Here is an 18,323-nt window from a genome sequence, read left to right as displayed (position 1 = left end):
TATTATACACACACACATACACACACACACACACACACACAAAGAAAGACAAGTAGATAGAATAGAAAAAATAGAAAGCTAGTTATTATTATTATTAGCTATTATTATTATTATGTGTAATTTATTGTGAGTACAATTTGCTGAACATTCAGCAGTAACAACGTTTCAAATAAAACAATTACAAATTGCTGATCTTTTCAGGCACAAAATGCACCTGAGGGCCGAACAATAATCATCGATCAAATCGAGAAATACAGCATTGTAGATCAACAATAGCTTATGAACTGGCATTGAGTCAAGCTTTTGTTTAATGGCTGAGAACAGGAAGTACCCACTTGACATCAGAAAGAGTTTCACTGGTGAATTCCAGAATGTCTGCCGCCGTGCCAACAAAGATGAGTAAAAGCTGAGACAGCTCATCACGCGTGACTCCTCCTCCTAATGGGAGCAGCCACTTTCCGAGGATGAGAAGAATGAGCAGAACCTGATGAAGACCAAGGATCCAGTCATTCGGACACACGGAAGTGAGCATGTGCTCCAAATGCTGAAAGACACAATAGTTTACACACACAGATATTTATATAAATTGTTGAACAGATCATACCACTGACAAGAAAGAGGAACAGTCTCTTCATTCCCAAGAAACATGACTTGATGAATCATCTTATTTACCACAAGGATTCAGCACTTTTGGCTGCCCGTTATGAGTGAACTGCAAGTTACTTTGGAGAAAAGCATCAAAGTGGTCAAATTTACGAAGGAAAATGAGCAAAGATCAAGTTTTCCTGGTTTCTAGACCCACAGAATGTGGGCAATAAGGTCCAAAAATAATAGCTCATCATAGGAATAGATGCAGAATGAAATAAGCAGTATAATAAAGACTTCTTGCTAGAACCTTTGAATTCCTATGAGTGTCAAAATGCATCTTGGACATCCTCCATGAAACATAACAATGGAAACGTTTCAAAGAACCCCCACCAAAACCAGAGCAGAGGGTGATGGGATGGCTGGGGTGTACTAGCAAAATATTAGTGATATATATCATGATTTCTTCTGTTTAAATCTGAAGAGAAAACGAAAGGCAAGACAAAAGGCTCCATTACCCATTCTGCATACTATATTATGAGGAAAACTGTCTGTGTTGTGGAGCACAGGAAATGAATGACATCACAAATTGGAAGCATGTGTGATTTGTGCATATGTATATAGCAGATGCATCACAGTCAGAGCATTAGTCACTTTTGTACAGCAACACACTGAACCACAAATTAAAACTTAAAAATAAACAAATAATCATTTTCAAGATTACCTTTAGTGTTTCCTCACCCATTGTGCCGTTTGTAGACAATATGCTCTTGACATTGTCCCAAGAGTCCAGTTTCCTACACTGCCAGATACAAAAAAAGCACAGAGAAGAAATTAGAGAAGTAAGGAAGATCAGCTTATATAAGAGCATAACAGGGCTATACTGACTTCACAAAAACATGTGCATAATCACAACATTTTGCTGACAAATAACATTCACGAGACATTAAAATGGCTGTCCTCATCCTAAAATGAATCAGAATTTGTCTGCCAATTATGCTTACACACACAATGAATCTGTATTGGTGAAGCTCCCAGTACAGAGAAAAAATAATAATAATAAAATAAGACACGGATAAAAACAATATACACAATGATATACAATATAAACTGCAGGCCAAAAGTCCAGAACAATTAAGGATTTTTAAGTTTTTTTTGTCTCTTATGCTTACCAAGGCTGCATTTATTTGATCAAAAATATAGTTTTGTGAAATATTATTACAATTTAACATATCCCTATTTAAATATATTTTAAAATGTAATTTATTTCTGTGATAGCAAAGCTGAATTTCCAGCAGCAATTACTCCAGTCTTCACTGTCACATGATCCTTCAGAAATAATTCTAATATTCTAAATTGTAAAGTATTACAATATTACTGTTTTTTTACTGTATTTTTGATCAAATAAAAGCAGCCGTAGTAAGCTTGAGACACATTTTTCTGTTATATTTCTGTCGAAAAAACTAACAAACATCTTTTTCACAGAAAGTGCAAGGTCATACAGGTTTGGAACGACATGAGAGTGAATATAGAATACTACCTGAGGGTCACTGGCTTTGTTCTCTTGATGATGTAACTCTAGAAGCCATATGGATGGAATAATGCTGATGAGGAAGAAGAGGATGGCTGGCGAAAACCTAAAAGAGAACAGAAGATGGTTAAATCACTTTTATAGAAGTTACACTGAACAACAAAATAATAAATGCTATTTTTTTGAATGTTCCTTTCAGGGCCAACGTTAGGGTCACTGCTGGAGACCACTCAGATTATACTAGACCACTAGTATTTTTCACAAACACCCTGTGTGTTACTGTGTCAGCAGTAACAATAGGTCTAGCAGGATGTTGGTGAGGGGGAGGGAGGGAGATAGGAATGTCGATAACTTTTTAGGAAAATTGAATTAAAAATGTAACTGAAACCTAAGAACAAGCTACCACTAAAGAAGTCAAATAAAAGCCACATAAACACCGAAATTATGCTAAATATTGAATACAAGTTATTTGGACCAAGAAGAGTGAGTCATCCAGCAGAAAATGATCAACAGCTGTTGGCAAGATCAGTGAATCTGACAATACTGTAAATCGTGTATATTCATTTGTTGAAATGTAAATGGAAAGTGTATCACTCACCATTTGTAGTCTTTCCCTTTCCTTCGTTTTAAAGTGATGATCATCTCCACGACCAGAGGAAGGTAAAGGACAGTCAGTAACCAGTACATGTTGTCATTTTTCACAGTTTTCACTCTCCAGACGCCGATGAGAGAGACCAGAATAAATAAAGACCTGGTTATGATGGCGCACACGAATTTAACTAAAATCATGGTAGAGGCAATGGTGTCCCGGGTTTGAGTGGTGTAAAGTGCGCTTAGACCGACTCCCGTTGAGTCCCCAGTTTGTGTTGAATCCTCCCACCAGCGTCAGTGTGTGAAATCACTTTCAGATGTGAAATGTTTGTCCCGAAGACACAGCTGGAGGAAGCCTGAAAGAGCTTATACAAGACCGTGTCGTTTAAACGTACGTTTATTGTATATCTGGACACTCTTTCTTTACAGTTTAGCAAAACGTTTTTTTCTAAGTTCTTTCAATGACAAAGGAAACTTTAAGTGACCGGTAGAGGGCAGCATTCAATAATCAGTGTGTGCGACAGAGAGAATATAGTTTAAAAGGGTCATATGATGCTGCTAAAAATAACATTATTTTGTGTATTTGGTGTAATGAAATGTGTTTATTAGGTTTAAAGTAAAAAAAAAAAACATTATTTTCCACATACTGTACATTATTGTTTCTCCTCTATGCCCCGCCTTTTTGAAACGCGTCGATTTTTACAAAGCTCATCGGTCTGAAAAAGCGAGGTGTGCTGTGATTGGCCAGCTATCCAGTGCGTTGTGATTGGCCGAATACCTCAAGCGTGGAGAAGGAAGCGTGAGACGGAAATGTTACGCCCCTCGCCATACTGTTGTATTCCTTCAGACCAGCACAGATCAGCTCTAGGCATGACTAAGCGGATATCGTCTTCTTTTGGAAGACCAAACAAAGTAGTTTCGCTTTCACAACGAAGCACACAGCGTCTTCAGGATATGGCTGCAGCAACAATACTACAGTGAGAATAAAAGTTACACCTTCTTTCTTTGCGTGAACATTTGGGCGGCGTTATGTAAATCTTCCCACATAGTGAGGTAGATATGTTGGGGGCGTGTTAGAACGAGCCGTTTTAGGTAGGCGTGGCTGACTGAACTTTTATAAAGAATATCTCTTTGGATTTGAGACTTTAGTCTTTGCAACTTTATAGATCTTCTTTATGCACCAAGAGCTTGTAACACTCCAAAGAGAAAGGAAAAATTGAAATCGCATCATATGACCCCTTTAAATTCTGCAGTTTATTATTGTTATTTAAATGAATACACCACAAAGACTGTGTCCGTTTGTCTGTGGTGATGGCCATCACATACACAACCACTGGAAAAACATAACACCTTTTATGCATCCATAAGTCAAGTCAAATTGATTAAAAAAATTTACTTTAACTTTAATATTCAAATTTTTAAATTTGATTGAAAAAAAATCTTATTAGTTAGATTGTTCATGTTTATAATTTTCATTTTCAGTGATTTAATGAGAACAATGCAGTGAATTTTGCATTATGTCAGTTTATTACAATACAACAACAATGACAATTTAGCACACATTATACTAAGTCTAAGTCTATTAAATTCCATATATGGAAATGTGTTATGTAATATATAACATTATATTTTGCCGTATATTCCCATATTATTATTATTTTCGTAAGAGATAGCAAGTCAGATGTTTATAATAATAAGGATCAAGTTCATCTTGGGATCAAGAAGGCTACTCAACTTTCTGCTCCTCTCAGCCATTTTCCCAGACCCAGAAAAGCAGAACTTCTCTGCTATTCACCTTCAACACAGAACCACTTTCACATGCTAGCTGCCTCATAGCTGACAAGGCAAGAGCAAAACAGTAGAAAATATATGTAAAATATTTTCATTGTAAGATTTTACAATTTTCTTCGTCTTATTATTATCTTTTCTAAGATGCTCACAAATTTTGCAGTGTGTAGGCATCCATAGGAATCAGTACTCATGTCAGTAATAGCCAACAGTTTCATCTTTCTTTGGTCTGAATATTTTATGCACAAACCTGAAGGGACAGAAAAAGGCATGAATAAATTGAAGATTTTATAAATATTTTAAGAGAATTTTAAAAATGGTGGTCTTGGTCATTTTGTATCTTTTCGTGCTTGTTTAACAATAATATGTGTAGGTACTTACACAGTATTCCATAATGGAGATTAGGGGTATTTATTTAATGTCTTTTTTTCTTTTTTGCATTTAATTGTACATGTCTATATTTTGTTCGGCTTTTAAACCAGTTTTTAAAATGCTTTTATTTGATGAGCTAAATAAAAGTGGAAACCTACAAACTACAATCTATAAATATTTAAAGCCTATAAAATTTAAAGGCATACACATGATCATTTTTATAGTAAGACTTCCCAAAGACTGGCTCACTAAACACACACAGTAGTCTCATTCGGAATTATCTTTAATGAACAGTCACATTTGGTATTCATAAACATGGCAACAATAAAAAAACAATATTTACTCAACATGTCTGTCATTCTGAGGCACATTCACACAGCGAGAACTTGATTTGGGATACTGTCCTGTGCATAAGTCCAAATTTTAACTAACATTTTTCTACAGAGTATTAGAGTAAGGCAATAAAAGTAATGAATGTGTAGAGAGTGAATAAACAGTTTTTTTTTGTTCCTTTTTCATCCCTTCTTCACTAATGAAGTGCACAGCGGTATGACAGACTCTTTATTTATTTTTGAACTGAGCAAACAGGTGCTGCTTTGTCAGTCAAACAGTCATATTTCCAGCTGACACACCACACTCGAATCTAAACAGTTCACACACTTACTTATATACAGACAAAACATGCAGAGAAACACAATCACACACACACCCTCATATATAATCAGAACTCCTAGAAAACACAAAACACACTGACTAGGCTTTATTTTTTTTCCACTACTGTTCAAAAGTTTGGGTTTGTTAGATTTTTTTTTAAAGAAATTAATACTTTAAAATGACAATAATAAAATTGATGATTTAAATAGATTTCTATTTCAAATAAATGCTGAAAAAATCCTGAAAAAAATGCATCACTGTTTCTACAACTCTTTTCAACATTGATAATATTAATAAATGCTTCTTGAGCACCAAATCAGCATATAAAATGATTTCTGAAGGATCATGTGACACTGAAAACTGAAGTAATGCTGAAAATTAAACTTTGCCATCACAATAATAAATTACATTTTAATATATATTCAGATAAAAAACTGTGATTTTAAATTGTAATAATGTTTCATAATATTACTGTATTACAATATTTCAGTATTGTCGATCTAATAAACTAAGCATTGGTATGCCCCCAAACGTTTGAACAGTATGAGTACATACAGTGTAGAATTTATTATAGTGAACAAAACATTTTTATTAAATTATTTTTTTTTTACTTTGAGCAAAAGCTACATGTTGACTTTAGATTTTAGGATACTGGCAGCTAAAAGTTCTCAAAAAAAAAAAATATTGTGCATCAATGTCTGCTGTGATTGGCTTCTATTTTTGGATCTTAAAGAGTAAGTAACAAGTCCAGATACAGTACAGCACAAAATTCTAGGCATGCATCTGTGAAATTGAACTTTTTCCCCACCAGAGGGTGCAAGAACATCAGTCTCTGATAGAACACTGCAAACTCCTCAAGAACCTGGACATAGTTGTGTCCTGCAGTGGATATGATTAGGATATGTCTTATACAAATCAGTTCTACTTACTGCTTGATGTTCTATCAGGAATCATCATACACCATCAATACTGCATCACACAGTCTCTAAAAACAAAAGAAGAACAATGAAACAAGAACATCAAAATAACAATGTTTAATGAGTAAGAAAGGTTAAAGGAGAACTGCGTTCAGAGTAGAAAATGAAAAGACTGAAGATAAATAGAAGGTTTAAAGGCTGAGGTGGCATGTAGGTGCTTAAAGGATCAGTTGGCGTAAAACTTTTAAAGCATTTGTTTTTTGTCACATCCATCTGGATAATGTAATGCTAGGCAGCATACATGCAGTAGAAGTCCTCAGAGGCGAATGGCAAGGGTGAATAGAGGCTCAGTGGGCACGCAGACCACAGGATCTGTGTAAATGAAGAAAATCCCCATATAAGGTTTAAAGGCTGAGGTGGCATGTAGATGCTTAAAGGATCAGACTTCATGCAGCACAAGTCCAAAATAAGAGAGACGGGCAGCTTGATGGCCCCAGTGGAAACTGAGCAAGACATCCCTGTCTGAGAGTCACTGTGTGTTAAAAAAAAAGTCACAAACGGGTTGGAGATAAACAGAGCTGGGCTCTGAATATCGATCAGAAAAAGCATCAAAAAACATGAAAAATTCACAGTGGGATTGAAGGTTTTGGAAATTTAACTCATTTTAGCTCATAGAATCATTTTTTTGTCTTACTCTTTTCTATTTTTTCTGTTGCACGTTTTATAACACTTCTCAGTTCATTGAGCAAAGATATAATTTTCTAGCATTAGCTGGGGGTCTGTGAGGCCCCCCAAAGGGGTTTGAGTATATCTGAAGGATTCTGGGGCCATTTGTCTTGGAGTTCATCTGTATCTTGTTTTGTAACGTAGCATTCAAAGGTTGTTCAGGAGGTCTTCTTGTTATATGCACAGCTGGGTCTGTGTGTGAATGTTCGCCCAAGTTAGCGCCCAACGCTGATGTTGCAGGTCTTGCAGCTGGGGTCTTTCTTAGCATTCACAGTTGACAAGCTCATCAACTGGTGGCCGCTGATCTGAGAGACAGTCCCCTGTGCCAGCGGCACCGGCTCAGTATAAATCAGCTCCAGAATCACATCCTGCGCATGCTGAAACACCACCTGCCCATCCTCCCCACAGACACGTGTCAGAAAGCGGTTGTTCGTCACATCCAGCTCCGGAAGGTGATCTCTGCAGTAAAGGTCTCCGTGCGAGCCCCGCGGAGCCAGGACGAGGATAACATAATGATAGGCAGTGTACATGCAGTAGAAGTCCCCGAAGTAGAGGCGCGTATCAGGGGTGAACAGAACCTCTGCAGGTATCTGGAAGCGGAAGCGGCCGTATGGGGAATCCTGGGGCGGCTGACCTGTGTTAAACTCAGTGTTGCAGCTGAAGAAGATCCCCTCCAGTTTACCGCTGAGAGGTGAACCGTGACTACCGCTGTTATCCTTTACCGAGGGCATCATTCGACCGCCAAGAACATCTCTGTGCGAGAAAAAAAAAGACATTTCTAAACTCCCTTAATCACATTTTATATTTTCATTATACTACTGTTCAGACATTTGTGGTCAGTTAGATTTTTTAACGTTTTTGAAAGAAGTCCCTTATGCTCACTAAGGCAGCATTTGTTTAAAAAATGCAGCAAAACAGAATTATTGTGAAATATTACTACAATTTAAAATAAATGTTTTCTATATAATTTATTGATTTGGTGCTCAAGAAACATTTCTTATTACTATCAATGTTGAAAACAATTGTGGTTCTTTTTTATGGAAATCATGATAGGATGAATAAAAAGAAAAGCATTTATTTGAAATAGAAATCTTTTGTAACATTATAAATGCCTTTACATTCACCTGTAATCAATTTAAAGCATCTCTGCTGATAAAAGTATTAATTTCTTCATGACGTCACGAAGGACCATGATTGAATAAAAACTTTCTGAAACTTTTACAAACCCGAAAGGAGTGCATTTGGCACAGAAATACTCCATCATAAGTCCAAATCTTTTTTTAAACTTTGGCCATGTTTAGCATGAGAATCCAACTCTTTAACAGTGTAAATAACTCAGAATGCATGAAATAGCATTATACCCCCCACCCCTCATACTGACCCCAAATTTTTGAACATTAGTGTAAGAGAAAATATAAATGCAGTTCACAAAAAGAAGAAAGTAAACCCAGCTAATTAATGAGAAAATTATTCCACAAGAGGGAGCTGTTTACTTTCTAATGCCGATCTGAATCTCAGCAGTAAAGAAAGATTGTCATTATCTTCCTCAACCAGCATTACTTTCTCTTTTTCCTCCCTATTTCATATACTAAGCATTTTTTACAGAGGTTTTTTTTTTTTAATCACCTGCAGTGTTGGAAGTATTCCTCATGCTGATTCCGGTAAAAGACGGAGAACTTGAGCATCCTGCCAGCAATGACTTCAGCCTTCTGCAACAGCTGCGTCAAATGCACCGAGGAATAATCTAGAAAATTGAAGGAAATGTTTTTATTTGTCATCAATTTTCTTTAGTCTTGTTAACCACATAAAAAGCTGATCAGCAGCACAACATTTAAAAGATCCATGTCTTTATTCTCCTATTGGTATTTAGGTATTTAAAGCATTTTTCCTCAATCATTTTTATATTCCTAAGCGATTTTACATATTATTTTTATCACTTTTTTTCAAATTGTATTTTTTTTCTCTCTTTTAATGCCAATTTAAAGCACTTTTAATTACCTGTGTGTATCAAATGTGCTGTACAATCTTCATCTTACATTCTTTTTAATCTGTATGTGTGTTTGGGTTATTTACCTGCTGTACAAAATTCAACAATGTCACTCCATTCTGATACAGCGTAATCTCCATCAGTCTGTTTGGATGCTATTTGCACAGCAACTGTGTATTCTGTCCGTGGACTCAGGAACCAATGGCCTCGCACTGTCATGGGCAACGGGACTGCCTTAGCAACAAGCTTCGTAGGCACATCCTAAAGACAGAGAGTCATCAAGGAATGAATTGACTAATTAATGACATTTAATCATCTGAATCTTTTTTATGACGATGAACAACAGAATGAAATTTAGCTAAAATGCTCTCATAAATAGGCATTTGTATTATAAACTATTACAAACTTTGAAACCCCAGGCAATACTCAAGACTATGCAGAATAATTCAAATAATTTGTGTTGTGAACTGAATCATTGATTACCTTGTGTTTGAATTTGTTGGAGTTCTTGTTCTCCTTCTTGTTAAGGTCAATGAAGTAATGTGTGATCTTCTCTGTGGTGTGAGGGTCCATATCCCAGCAGATCTTAAAGGAGTCGCAAGTGATGTTACTGATCTTGATGTTGCGAGCAACGGGTAACTCCATTCCTACCACTCCAGGATCCTCAGCCTTACCTGAAAGAAAGAAAGAAAGCATATTGTCTAAAATCCTTTGTTTTGTTTGAAATATTAAATTTTTCTCTATAAACACTGCTACACTGATCCACATACACAATCACACAGAGTTAGAAATGTGCTTTGTTGGCTACAGTGTGGGCACTGTGTTATCTTAGTGTCTAGAAATGCACAACAGGAATGTGGGATTCCTGAATGGCACACACACACACAAAACACATTGAACATTGAACCACCTCTTGAAACCATGAATAGAGTCATGATAAAGCTTTACTGTACAATAAGCACCCTCAGCTCACTGTTCACTAAACACTGAGCCCTTTCTCTCCTAAACTGAATTCTTTACTACTGCTAATATATTCCCCTGGAAAGAAATTACTCTAATATGGACTTAAAGAGTATTACTGAAAAATCAGCACAAAAGATCCATGTTTATTGAAGGATAAATATCTGAATATTATGAATTGCTGAACACTGAGGTTATACTAACATTCAAAAGTTTGGACATTAAATTGATAACAAATGACAGTAATGACATTTACTGTGTTACAAAAACAAATTCTATTTCAGTTAAATGCTGTTCTTTTTAACTTTATTAATCACAGGATCCTGTAAAAGTGTATCACAATTTCCAGAAAATAATAAGCAAATGTTTTAAACTGATAATAATAGAAGTGTATTTTGAGCATCAAATCAGCATAATAAAATGAAAGATTATGTGAAACTGAAAACTGGAGTAACAGAGAAAAGCCAGCTTTGCCATCATAGAAATAAATTACATTTGAAAAATGTCTCTATTGAAATAGAAAACAGATATTTTAAATTATAATAATGTTTTACAATATTGCTATTTTATTGTATTTTTGATACAGAACTCTTCTGCTTTATTTACCACAGAACAATCCGTGAAAGCCTGTTTCTGTCTTAGAATAAAAAATACAAAATGTAATTGAGATAAAACAAAAAAAAGTAAAAAAAAAAAAAAAAAAGGAAGAATACAAATGCACAAGAAGGTAAATGCACAAACAAAACAGCTAAATGTCTTATTGAAAAATAATAGTACTCACAACGTTGAGCTCAGCTGAGATAGATATATTCCTGTACTACACTAGCCCTCCCACAACACTGGGTCTGGCAGAAGAAGCCCTCCGAACCCCGCCTCTGCCAACAGCCTCCCTTACACAAACAACAGATGTCTGTTTATCAACTTCTGCTTTTTTCTGACATATTCTCACTACAGAATCTGCTTTCCTTCACGCTTTAAACTGGTTTGATGCTGCATACGTTTAGCATACACAAACAATTGTACTTCCAGCAAATGTTGATGTAATCTTATCCAAGCTTTGGTCAAAGGATCATTTAAAATAAAACTCTCAACAAAATCATGAAGCAAGTCTGTATAAATGAGATTACTTTATTTGTACCTAAAAACAAGTACTAAACCAGCAGTACTAGGGCTGCACGATATTGGAAAAAACTCACATTGCGATATTTTATTTTTCTGCGATATATATTGCAATATGAAAAAATAAATCACCACATGACTTGAATAGTTTATTTGTGGGGGGAAATAATCAATGATTGGGGTGATTTTGTAGGCCAGTAAATCAGCATAGGAAATAAACAAATTACAAGCATAGATAAATATAACAGAACAAAGATGCAAATGAAATAAGCAGTGCTTTATATTTTTCAGGTAAGTCTAACAGTATTCAGGTACAGAAATTGAATAATCGAATGTAAAATAACACTGCATAGTCTTCACTGTATAAATTAAATCTAATAAATCTGTGTTAAAGCTACAAAAGTGATTTTTCTTTGTTTTGTTGTTTGATTAACATACACAACACAGAAAGCCTCAGGAACATTAAACTGCTGTAAACCAATATACTGTTACACATCCATTTTCTTTCTCAATTGTTTCCCTTCACCTAAGCCATAAGCCACTGTGTTTACAAGGATACTTGCTGAGCACAGTATTTCAGGCACAAATAGACGCAGAAGTGAACAGAATTCAGTGTTCACGTGCATCTGCGTGGCTCTTACCGTGTCTACACTGGACGCGAGTGGCGCGGCGCAATGCGACAAAATACAATGAACCCATTATAATCAGTGATGCTGTCTACTCTGGATGCGGCGCGGTACGACAAATCCCCGACAGTAAACTGATGCCGCGTTCTCTTTATGATGTACTGACACAAAGTTCAAATGATTGGCAACAGTCGCTTTGTCGCGGTTCAGACTTTGGGGCAGTTCACATGTCGCGCCTAAAAACGCGTGGAAAACGCCAGCCGCGCCGCTTTCTCCTTCTCTCCAAAGCACTCGGGAGCTTGCGCTTTCGTGGCGTCTGCCGTTGCTAAGCAACCGTGACCTGCACTCTCCGCGACGACGCGGCAGTTTCAACAAAGGTTAAATGGATTTCCAGCACTGAAAATCGCGTGCAGTAGCTCTGCTACTAAATGTATTTAAAATGGGTATCTCTGTACAGCTGTCGCGTCCGGTGTAGACACCGTGTCTGTGTGTGAGCAAAGAAAACAATCAGTATAAATATAACAATCAGTATACTAAACATCGCACATCCTGTGATGTGACTATCGTGGATGCGCACATCGCGATATCGATGCTGAAACAATACATCGTGCAGCCCTAAGCAGTACGCATCTCTCTACAAAAGTGCCAGCTTCAAAACACACCCACAGGTCTTTCGACATGCTTTAACAAAGACGGCAGTTTCCATGGAAACAAATCAAGGCCATTAATCAATGTAGCATAATTTAAAGAGGAAGATGGGCAGAAGCTTTACATGCCCAGTGATCAGCACTTAAGTTTTAAGATCGTAAACAAAAGTCAGAGCTGCTGGACGAGAAATTATTTTCATAGTCTCTAGATGTTATATATAATTCAAATAGAAAAACTTTTTTTTCTCAGAAAAGCTGATAGATAAAACCATTTATTTATCGTGTATTACTGTTGAAAAGTTTGAGAAACAGAAACAGCAGCCTTAAGACAAATAATGAACCAACCACAAACTTTTGAACTGAAGTATATATTAGACAATGTGAGACTCAAAACATGTAGGAAAGCACAGACAGAGAACTACCTGCTGAATCATAAGAGAGTAAGACACGAAGAAGGAAAAGCGTGGAGCGTCTGGTACTATATCGACTCCAATAATGTCTAAAAGCCTCCTGCGGGACCACAGTCTATTTAAAGCCACGCACACACAGAAGAACCTACTGAAACATCAGACATCTGAAATAAATCTATCACCAAACTCCATTCCAAATATCTCCTTCACAAACACCTAAACAACCAAGAATATCCATCAGGGGAGCAGCTTGTGTGAGCAGCTTTCCCAGAAAACTGCAGTATTACATAACAGAAAAAACAGAAATGTCCATACTGTACAGAGTCTACAGACTGCAAATCAAACCACACACTCACAAATCCAAAACTACAGTGAGGTCTTTATGTGCAAACAGCACTGCAACATGTGACTACAAAATAGTATTGGTCCCTGTGTATGAAAACAATGCTTTTCTCCTGAAAGAGCTCCAACACAGAGCGAGATTGCAGGTTCAAACTGCAAATGTCTCTGAATTGTGGCAGAATGCTAGTTTAGCAGGGTTTAGAGTTTGTTTAATGAGCTCTGGATCCACTCCAAAATGCACACAGAATTGCATATTAATACACACGTTTGTCATTTGCAGAAAAACAAGCTGTGCATGGCAGTAAATTTACATTTTTAACAGTTTTCAGCCCCAGGCTAATTACAAATTATGGTGTCATTTATAGTCTAAAACTTTATATATGTAAAAAATTATGGAAGCAAGAACATGGTTATAGTAAAAATCAAAGAGATATATCTATATATTGAGCACTGATAAATCTTCACTATAACAATGTCTTTCATATTTATTTATTTCTTTATTTATATTATTATTAATAATCAATAGAAATGAAGATTGCAGTTTGGTTTAAAAATTTATTTTTCTGAATATTTTTTTCTGACTTATTTTATATGCCAGGCTTTATACGTTTTATGATCTTTACTGCAAGAATGACAGAACCTGCCACCAAACTAACACGAACAAGCTTGGTTATTTATTATTATAAATATCTATCTACACTAAATAACTGTACTTTTAACCTAAAAGGATATTAATGTTAATCTAAAGCAAGCCCTTCAAATAATTACCACAAAAGCCTGCTGTAGTCTGTGTGCAATTTCATTTACCTAATAAGAGTAAAAAATCTAATCAAATCATATTTCTACATGATTCTCTTGGCATCTGAGCTCCAAATGTGTGTGGGAAAATTTGCTCTGAGCATAATCTGGTTCTCTCCGCCTGCAATAAAGATAACACATTTACTTTGCAATTAAGTTTTGCCGAGATGAGCTGCAGAGCGCACAACGAGTGCTGTGCACATAATAAAATGGTACAGCAGGCTGCTGTTTTCTAGTTTATGAGCCCAAAGCTTCTCTAGGGAAGGGAAAATGAACTTAAGTCAAGCCTCAAGCAACATATAATCATTACAGCACTTAATCATACAGAATTAAATATTTGCATTTAATTACGGATGATATTACAAGCAGTCTACCTATTAAGTAAGCATGTGCTGTCTGTAATTCAATATCAATTAAAAACAAGTGTCTTTCCTTAACTGGGAATGTGATGTTTTTGTTTTTAAAAAGTTGTGAATTGTTTAGAGAGTTTAACATTAGCTAATTCTCTTATATTTCATCACATACATCATAGTCTGGCCTTCATATTGCATCTGTATACTCATATCCCTTGCTCAAGGGCACCGAAAGTTTACAGTTCACCGGTTGCCTCTAACTGGGATCAAATCTACAACCGCTTCATTACAAATCCAGGTCCTTACTAGAAAGGCTTACTCCAACATCTTAAAAAGTTTGTTATTTGTACAACATTTCTCTAAATATATTTGTTCAGGCGTCACAGACTGCAGTCCGGAATCCCCAAGGTTGTTCAAAGTCCTGCATGGAACAGATTCAGGTTTCTAGCTAATCTGATTTAGATATTTACACCGGCACTCAGCTGATGGGTTAGCATTAGCCAACGCTAGTGGTTTCAATCATCATCTGAATGCACTTTAACTGAAATCAGTTTTTTGATAAAAATATACAAAACATCATCTTGCAAAGATCTTATAAGGGTGTTTAAAAGCAGATACAGCTGTGTCTGGTTAGGACAGCTGAACAGATGAGAAGTCTGGTCCATGTTTAAAGAGAATGTTTTCCTTCATGTCTGAGAAGCACATTCATGCTAACTAATTAGAGAGTTCAATTAGTACCTCAAAAACAGTGCATTATGCACTCCCTCAGTTTGTTGCAATTAAACAAAATGAAATGAGCGCTGATGTGTAAATGTGGTAACTCAAAGAGATAAGAGGCACTGTGCTGCCAGCACAGCAGTCTATTCAGGCTATTTAATGCTGATTCAAATACATTCATGTAGGGAAGATAAAAAAACTCTGACTCCCTCTCAAAAACCTGGTGAGTCATTGTGCTAGCCTTAGAGGAACGCTGCATTCTTCTGAAGCCTGCCAAAATGCGTATTTGCAGTTTGTTGCTTCAGTCATTCTTAAAGAGGATGACACATTTTGACATTTTCAGACATACACTCACTATTGAAACACTGATGGTTGTAACGCTTATTAACCTCCTGGGGTCACGCATAAACGTTGTTTTCTCAGAAACACAATCACGTAAATACATGCTGCTCACATATTATTGTAGCCCAGTTTGTGCTGATTACAGTGTTATTAAACTTTAAACATTCAAATGTTTGTAAGCAACTGAAAAAAGCACAAATGTCAGGGCATGTCAAAACTTTTCCAGGCCCCAAAACACCCTCGGACCCCAGAGGGTTAAAAAGACAAAGGTGACTCCACCAGTTAAAATGGATTTGCATTTATAGACCTGCAATTCCACTCAAACAAAATGAGATGGAAACAGGTGAAAGGCAAACACTTTGTCCTCAAGTAAGCCTCTATATCAAGCCTGTATACCTTTAAAAGCCACAGCAGATTCCTCACTGTGTGTCCTGCTCAGTGTGTGTGTGTGTGTGTGTGTGTGTGTGTGTGTGTGTGCAAGCACCTGACTTCACCTTCTGCCAACATGATGCTGTCAAAAAGCCTCACCCCCTGCCACATCAGCATCCTTTACTGCTTTAGGGCTCTTGAAATTATGATTATTTTATTTTGATATTTATATTATTTTTTCTACTGGTTTAAAATACCAGTTTGTTGGTTTCAGCTTAAATGAGCGCATGACAATTAAACGAGACTGCAAGAGAAAAGGTAGCTGACTGCAAGAGGGTAGTGTCCATGGTGCTGAAACGAAAGTCTCGCACAGACAGCAGAGATTTCACTATCAGATACCACAGCCAGCACACACAAAGGCAGCCTGCCATGTCTCATATTCCGCTTTTCATGGACGTGACAGGCGATTTTTTTCTGCAGCAAGGAATAATCCCTTTTTACTACATTCTTTAAGCGCTCAACACATTTCAAAATAAACATGGTCCTTTAAAAAGGTTTGTTAACAGGGGAGAACAGGCGTGGATAAACCTGTCAAGTTTACAGTCACTCACTGTGTTGCTGCGGTTTCTTACCGTCTCTCTCGCACAGCTGGAGCGACTCCAGGCTCACGTTCTTGATCATGCCCTCTAGCGGGCTTGACGAGCTCGCGACCCCGTGTGCCAAACTCGCCGCCTCCATGTCTGCAGAGGCGCTTGGATATCTTTGGAAATATTCTTCAGCTTCGGCTTTGAAACCCAAACAAGGTGAGTCTTGTGCTCTGTCGCTTTGATTCCTCTCTTTCTTTCTTTCTTTCTCTCTCTCTCTTCCCTGGCGTTGTGGTGGAAACCGCGTCAGCGGGTCGTCATCACCACACTGCTGGACATAGATACAAGGACAGAAGCATATACACTATAAGGAAGATTATTTTAAATAAAAAAATTCAATAAAATTAATGTAGTTATCCTCAGTTTGAGAAAACATAAATGTATCTGAGTTCCCTCGCTCTGACGAACGCCACAAGTGTTTTCGCTCTGATGAGAAACGGATTAACGCGAATGAACGGACGAACGGCGCGTTCAGTGATGGGTTATGTAACGAGATTACGGTCTACACTACAGTTAATTCTCAATTTCAGCAGACTCTATGTGTACCCCCTGCAGCTCTGCTCCCGCCTCTGAGAGAAAGACTCCTTTATTCCACCAGCCATCTCACTGACGTCACTTCAAGCGGTCGAGCTCATGTCCTTATTTGGTACCGAATCGACCCCTGCATGAACAGGGTGGGGATATTGATTCATCCCAGTGCTTCGAATCTTTTGAATTCGTGCACCAAAAAGATTCGTTCAAATTCTTTCAGTGGTTCGTCCAGTCAGTGGACCTTTACATCAGATAACGAGTAAATGATTCCATTAAAAAAAAGAAAAACACTGAGAGTGCCATTCACGACTGATACAACTTCTATTAGGCCCATATTTGGTTAAAATTCGTTTCTAAATTGTGTATTTGTAATTAGTCATTTACGCCAGTAGGTGGCGTGTTAAATTGATAATTCACTCATAACTGTAGGCCTAATTCCCGAATCACGACCGAAACCTTCTTAAAATGCTTGTCTATATTGTGTATTATCATCAGTCATTTTTACATAGAAAAATATTACGCACTGCATTTAAGTGCACGAGAATAAGTCGTTCACTTAGAAGATTCGTTCAAAAACCCGGCACTACTTTTGCTTATTATTAGGCGGCTTCAGTTTTGCTAAAACTGTGCAAGCTGATGGATTACTTAGACCACTTGTGGCAAAGTGTTGGGGGGGGGGACCCCACATAATTTTTAGCATAATTATTAAATATTAATTAATAGATAGGCTATGCATATTTCCCAGTATTAGTCCTGCGGGCTAGAAATTAAAGTCGCGTTTGGTCTTTTGCATTAAATAAGATTTAGATACAAATCAAAGGTTAAGATTCATTAACATTTTTTCCCCACAAGGCTTTTTAGCAATTTCGTATTGATGTACAATTAAATAATCTAGCTAGAAATAAAGCAAATGGCACCCCCTGCTGACAAATCCAAATAGAAGGTACCACACACACATAACAGATATTACAGTCATTTAATATGATTGCCAAAGTGTAGTCACATTTGCTACCAGAATTTTTCTGTTTTAACATTAAAAGGCTCTATGTATTTCTCTTCTTGGGTACAAACGATTCAAACTCAAACTACACCAACACAATATAGAACGCATCATTTTTCCTTCATGCATCAGATCTTCCAGTTTCAATAGGTAAGGGTCGTTTATGTCTCATGGCACTAAATTAGCTAGTTCAAAAATAGTACAGCCTAGCAGTTCAAAGCTTTGTTACTTGTTAATTACTCACTTTTATTTTTGCATTGCACTCTTTTTCATCATGCTGACAGCTTCACCCTCCCTGGTCTCTCTCCTTCTCT

The 18,323-nt window shown here is 36.9% G+C and overlaps 2 protein-coding genes across 3 annotated transcripts in view; both read right to left on the bottom strand.

Moving 5' to 3' along the window:
* tmem26a (transmembrane protein 26a) overlaps positions 1-3,161 on the bottom strand; it is a 6,147-nt gene extending 2,986 nt beyond the window's left edge. Inside the window, exons 1-4 of the mRNA XM_016453473.1 lie at positions 2,715-3,161; positions 2,126-2,222; positions 1,310-1,387; positions 336-544 (exon numbers count right to left, since the gene is read on the bottom strand). Coding sequence (XP_016308959.1) covers positions 336-544; positions 1,310-1,387; positions 2,126-2,222; positions 2,715-2,905 — 575 coding nt within the window. The 5' untranslated portion in view covers positions 2,906-3,161. The remainder of the gene's footprint in view (positions 1-335; positions 545-1,309; positions 1,388-2,125; positions 2,223-2,714) is intronic.
* Positions 3,162-7,162: 4,001 nt separating this feature from the next.
* Positions 7,163-18,323, bottom strand: part of LOC107663293 (phytanoyl-CoA hydroxylase-interacting protein-like) — a 13,485-nt gene continuing 2,324 nt past the window's right edge. The window contains exons 2-6 of one of the 2 annotated variants that reach the window (XM_016453471.1): positions 16,446-16,696; positions 9,635-9,825; positions 9,238-9,412; positions 8,791-8,908; positions 7,163-7,917 (exon numbers count right to left, since the gene is read on the bottom strand). In XM_016453471.1, the coding sequence (XP_016308957.1) occupies positions 7,380-7,917; positions 8,791-8,908; positions 9,238-9,412; positions 9,635-9,825; positions 16,446-16,572 (1,149 nt within the window). In that variant the 5' untranslated portion in view covers positions 16,573-16,696 and the 3' untranslated portion in view covers positions 7,163-7,379. Of the gene's footprint in view, positions 7,918-8,790; positions 8,909-9,237; positions 9,413-9,634; positions 9,826-16,445; positions 16,731-18,323 lie in introns of those variants that run through there. The other variant, XM_016453472.1, reaches the window with a different exon arrangement.

This window comes from Sinocyclocheilus anshuiensis, unplaced genomic scaffold (genome assembly GCF_001515605.1).
Source record: "Sinocyclocheilus anshuiensis isolate Anshui unplaced genomic scaffold, SAMN03320099.WGS_v1.1 scaffold1719, whole genome shotgun sequence".
NCBI classification, from domain to species: domain Eukaryota; kingdom Metazoa; phylum Chordata; class Actinopteri; order Cypriniformes; family Cyprinidae; genus Sinocyclocheilus; species Sinocyclocheilus anshuiensis.
Note: the sequence above shows the minus strand (reverse complement) of the source record. Positions and strands in the feature narration are given on the sequence as shown.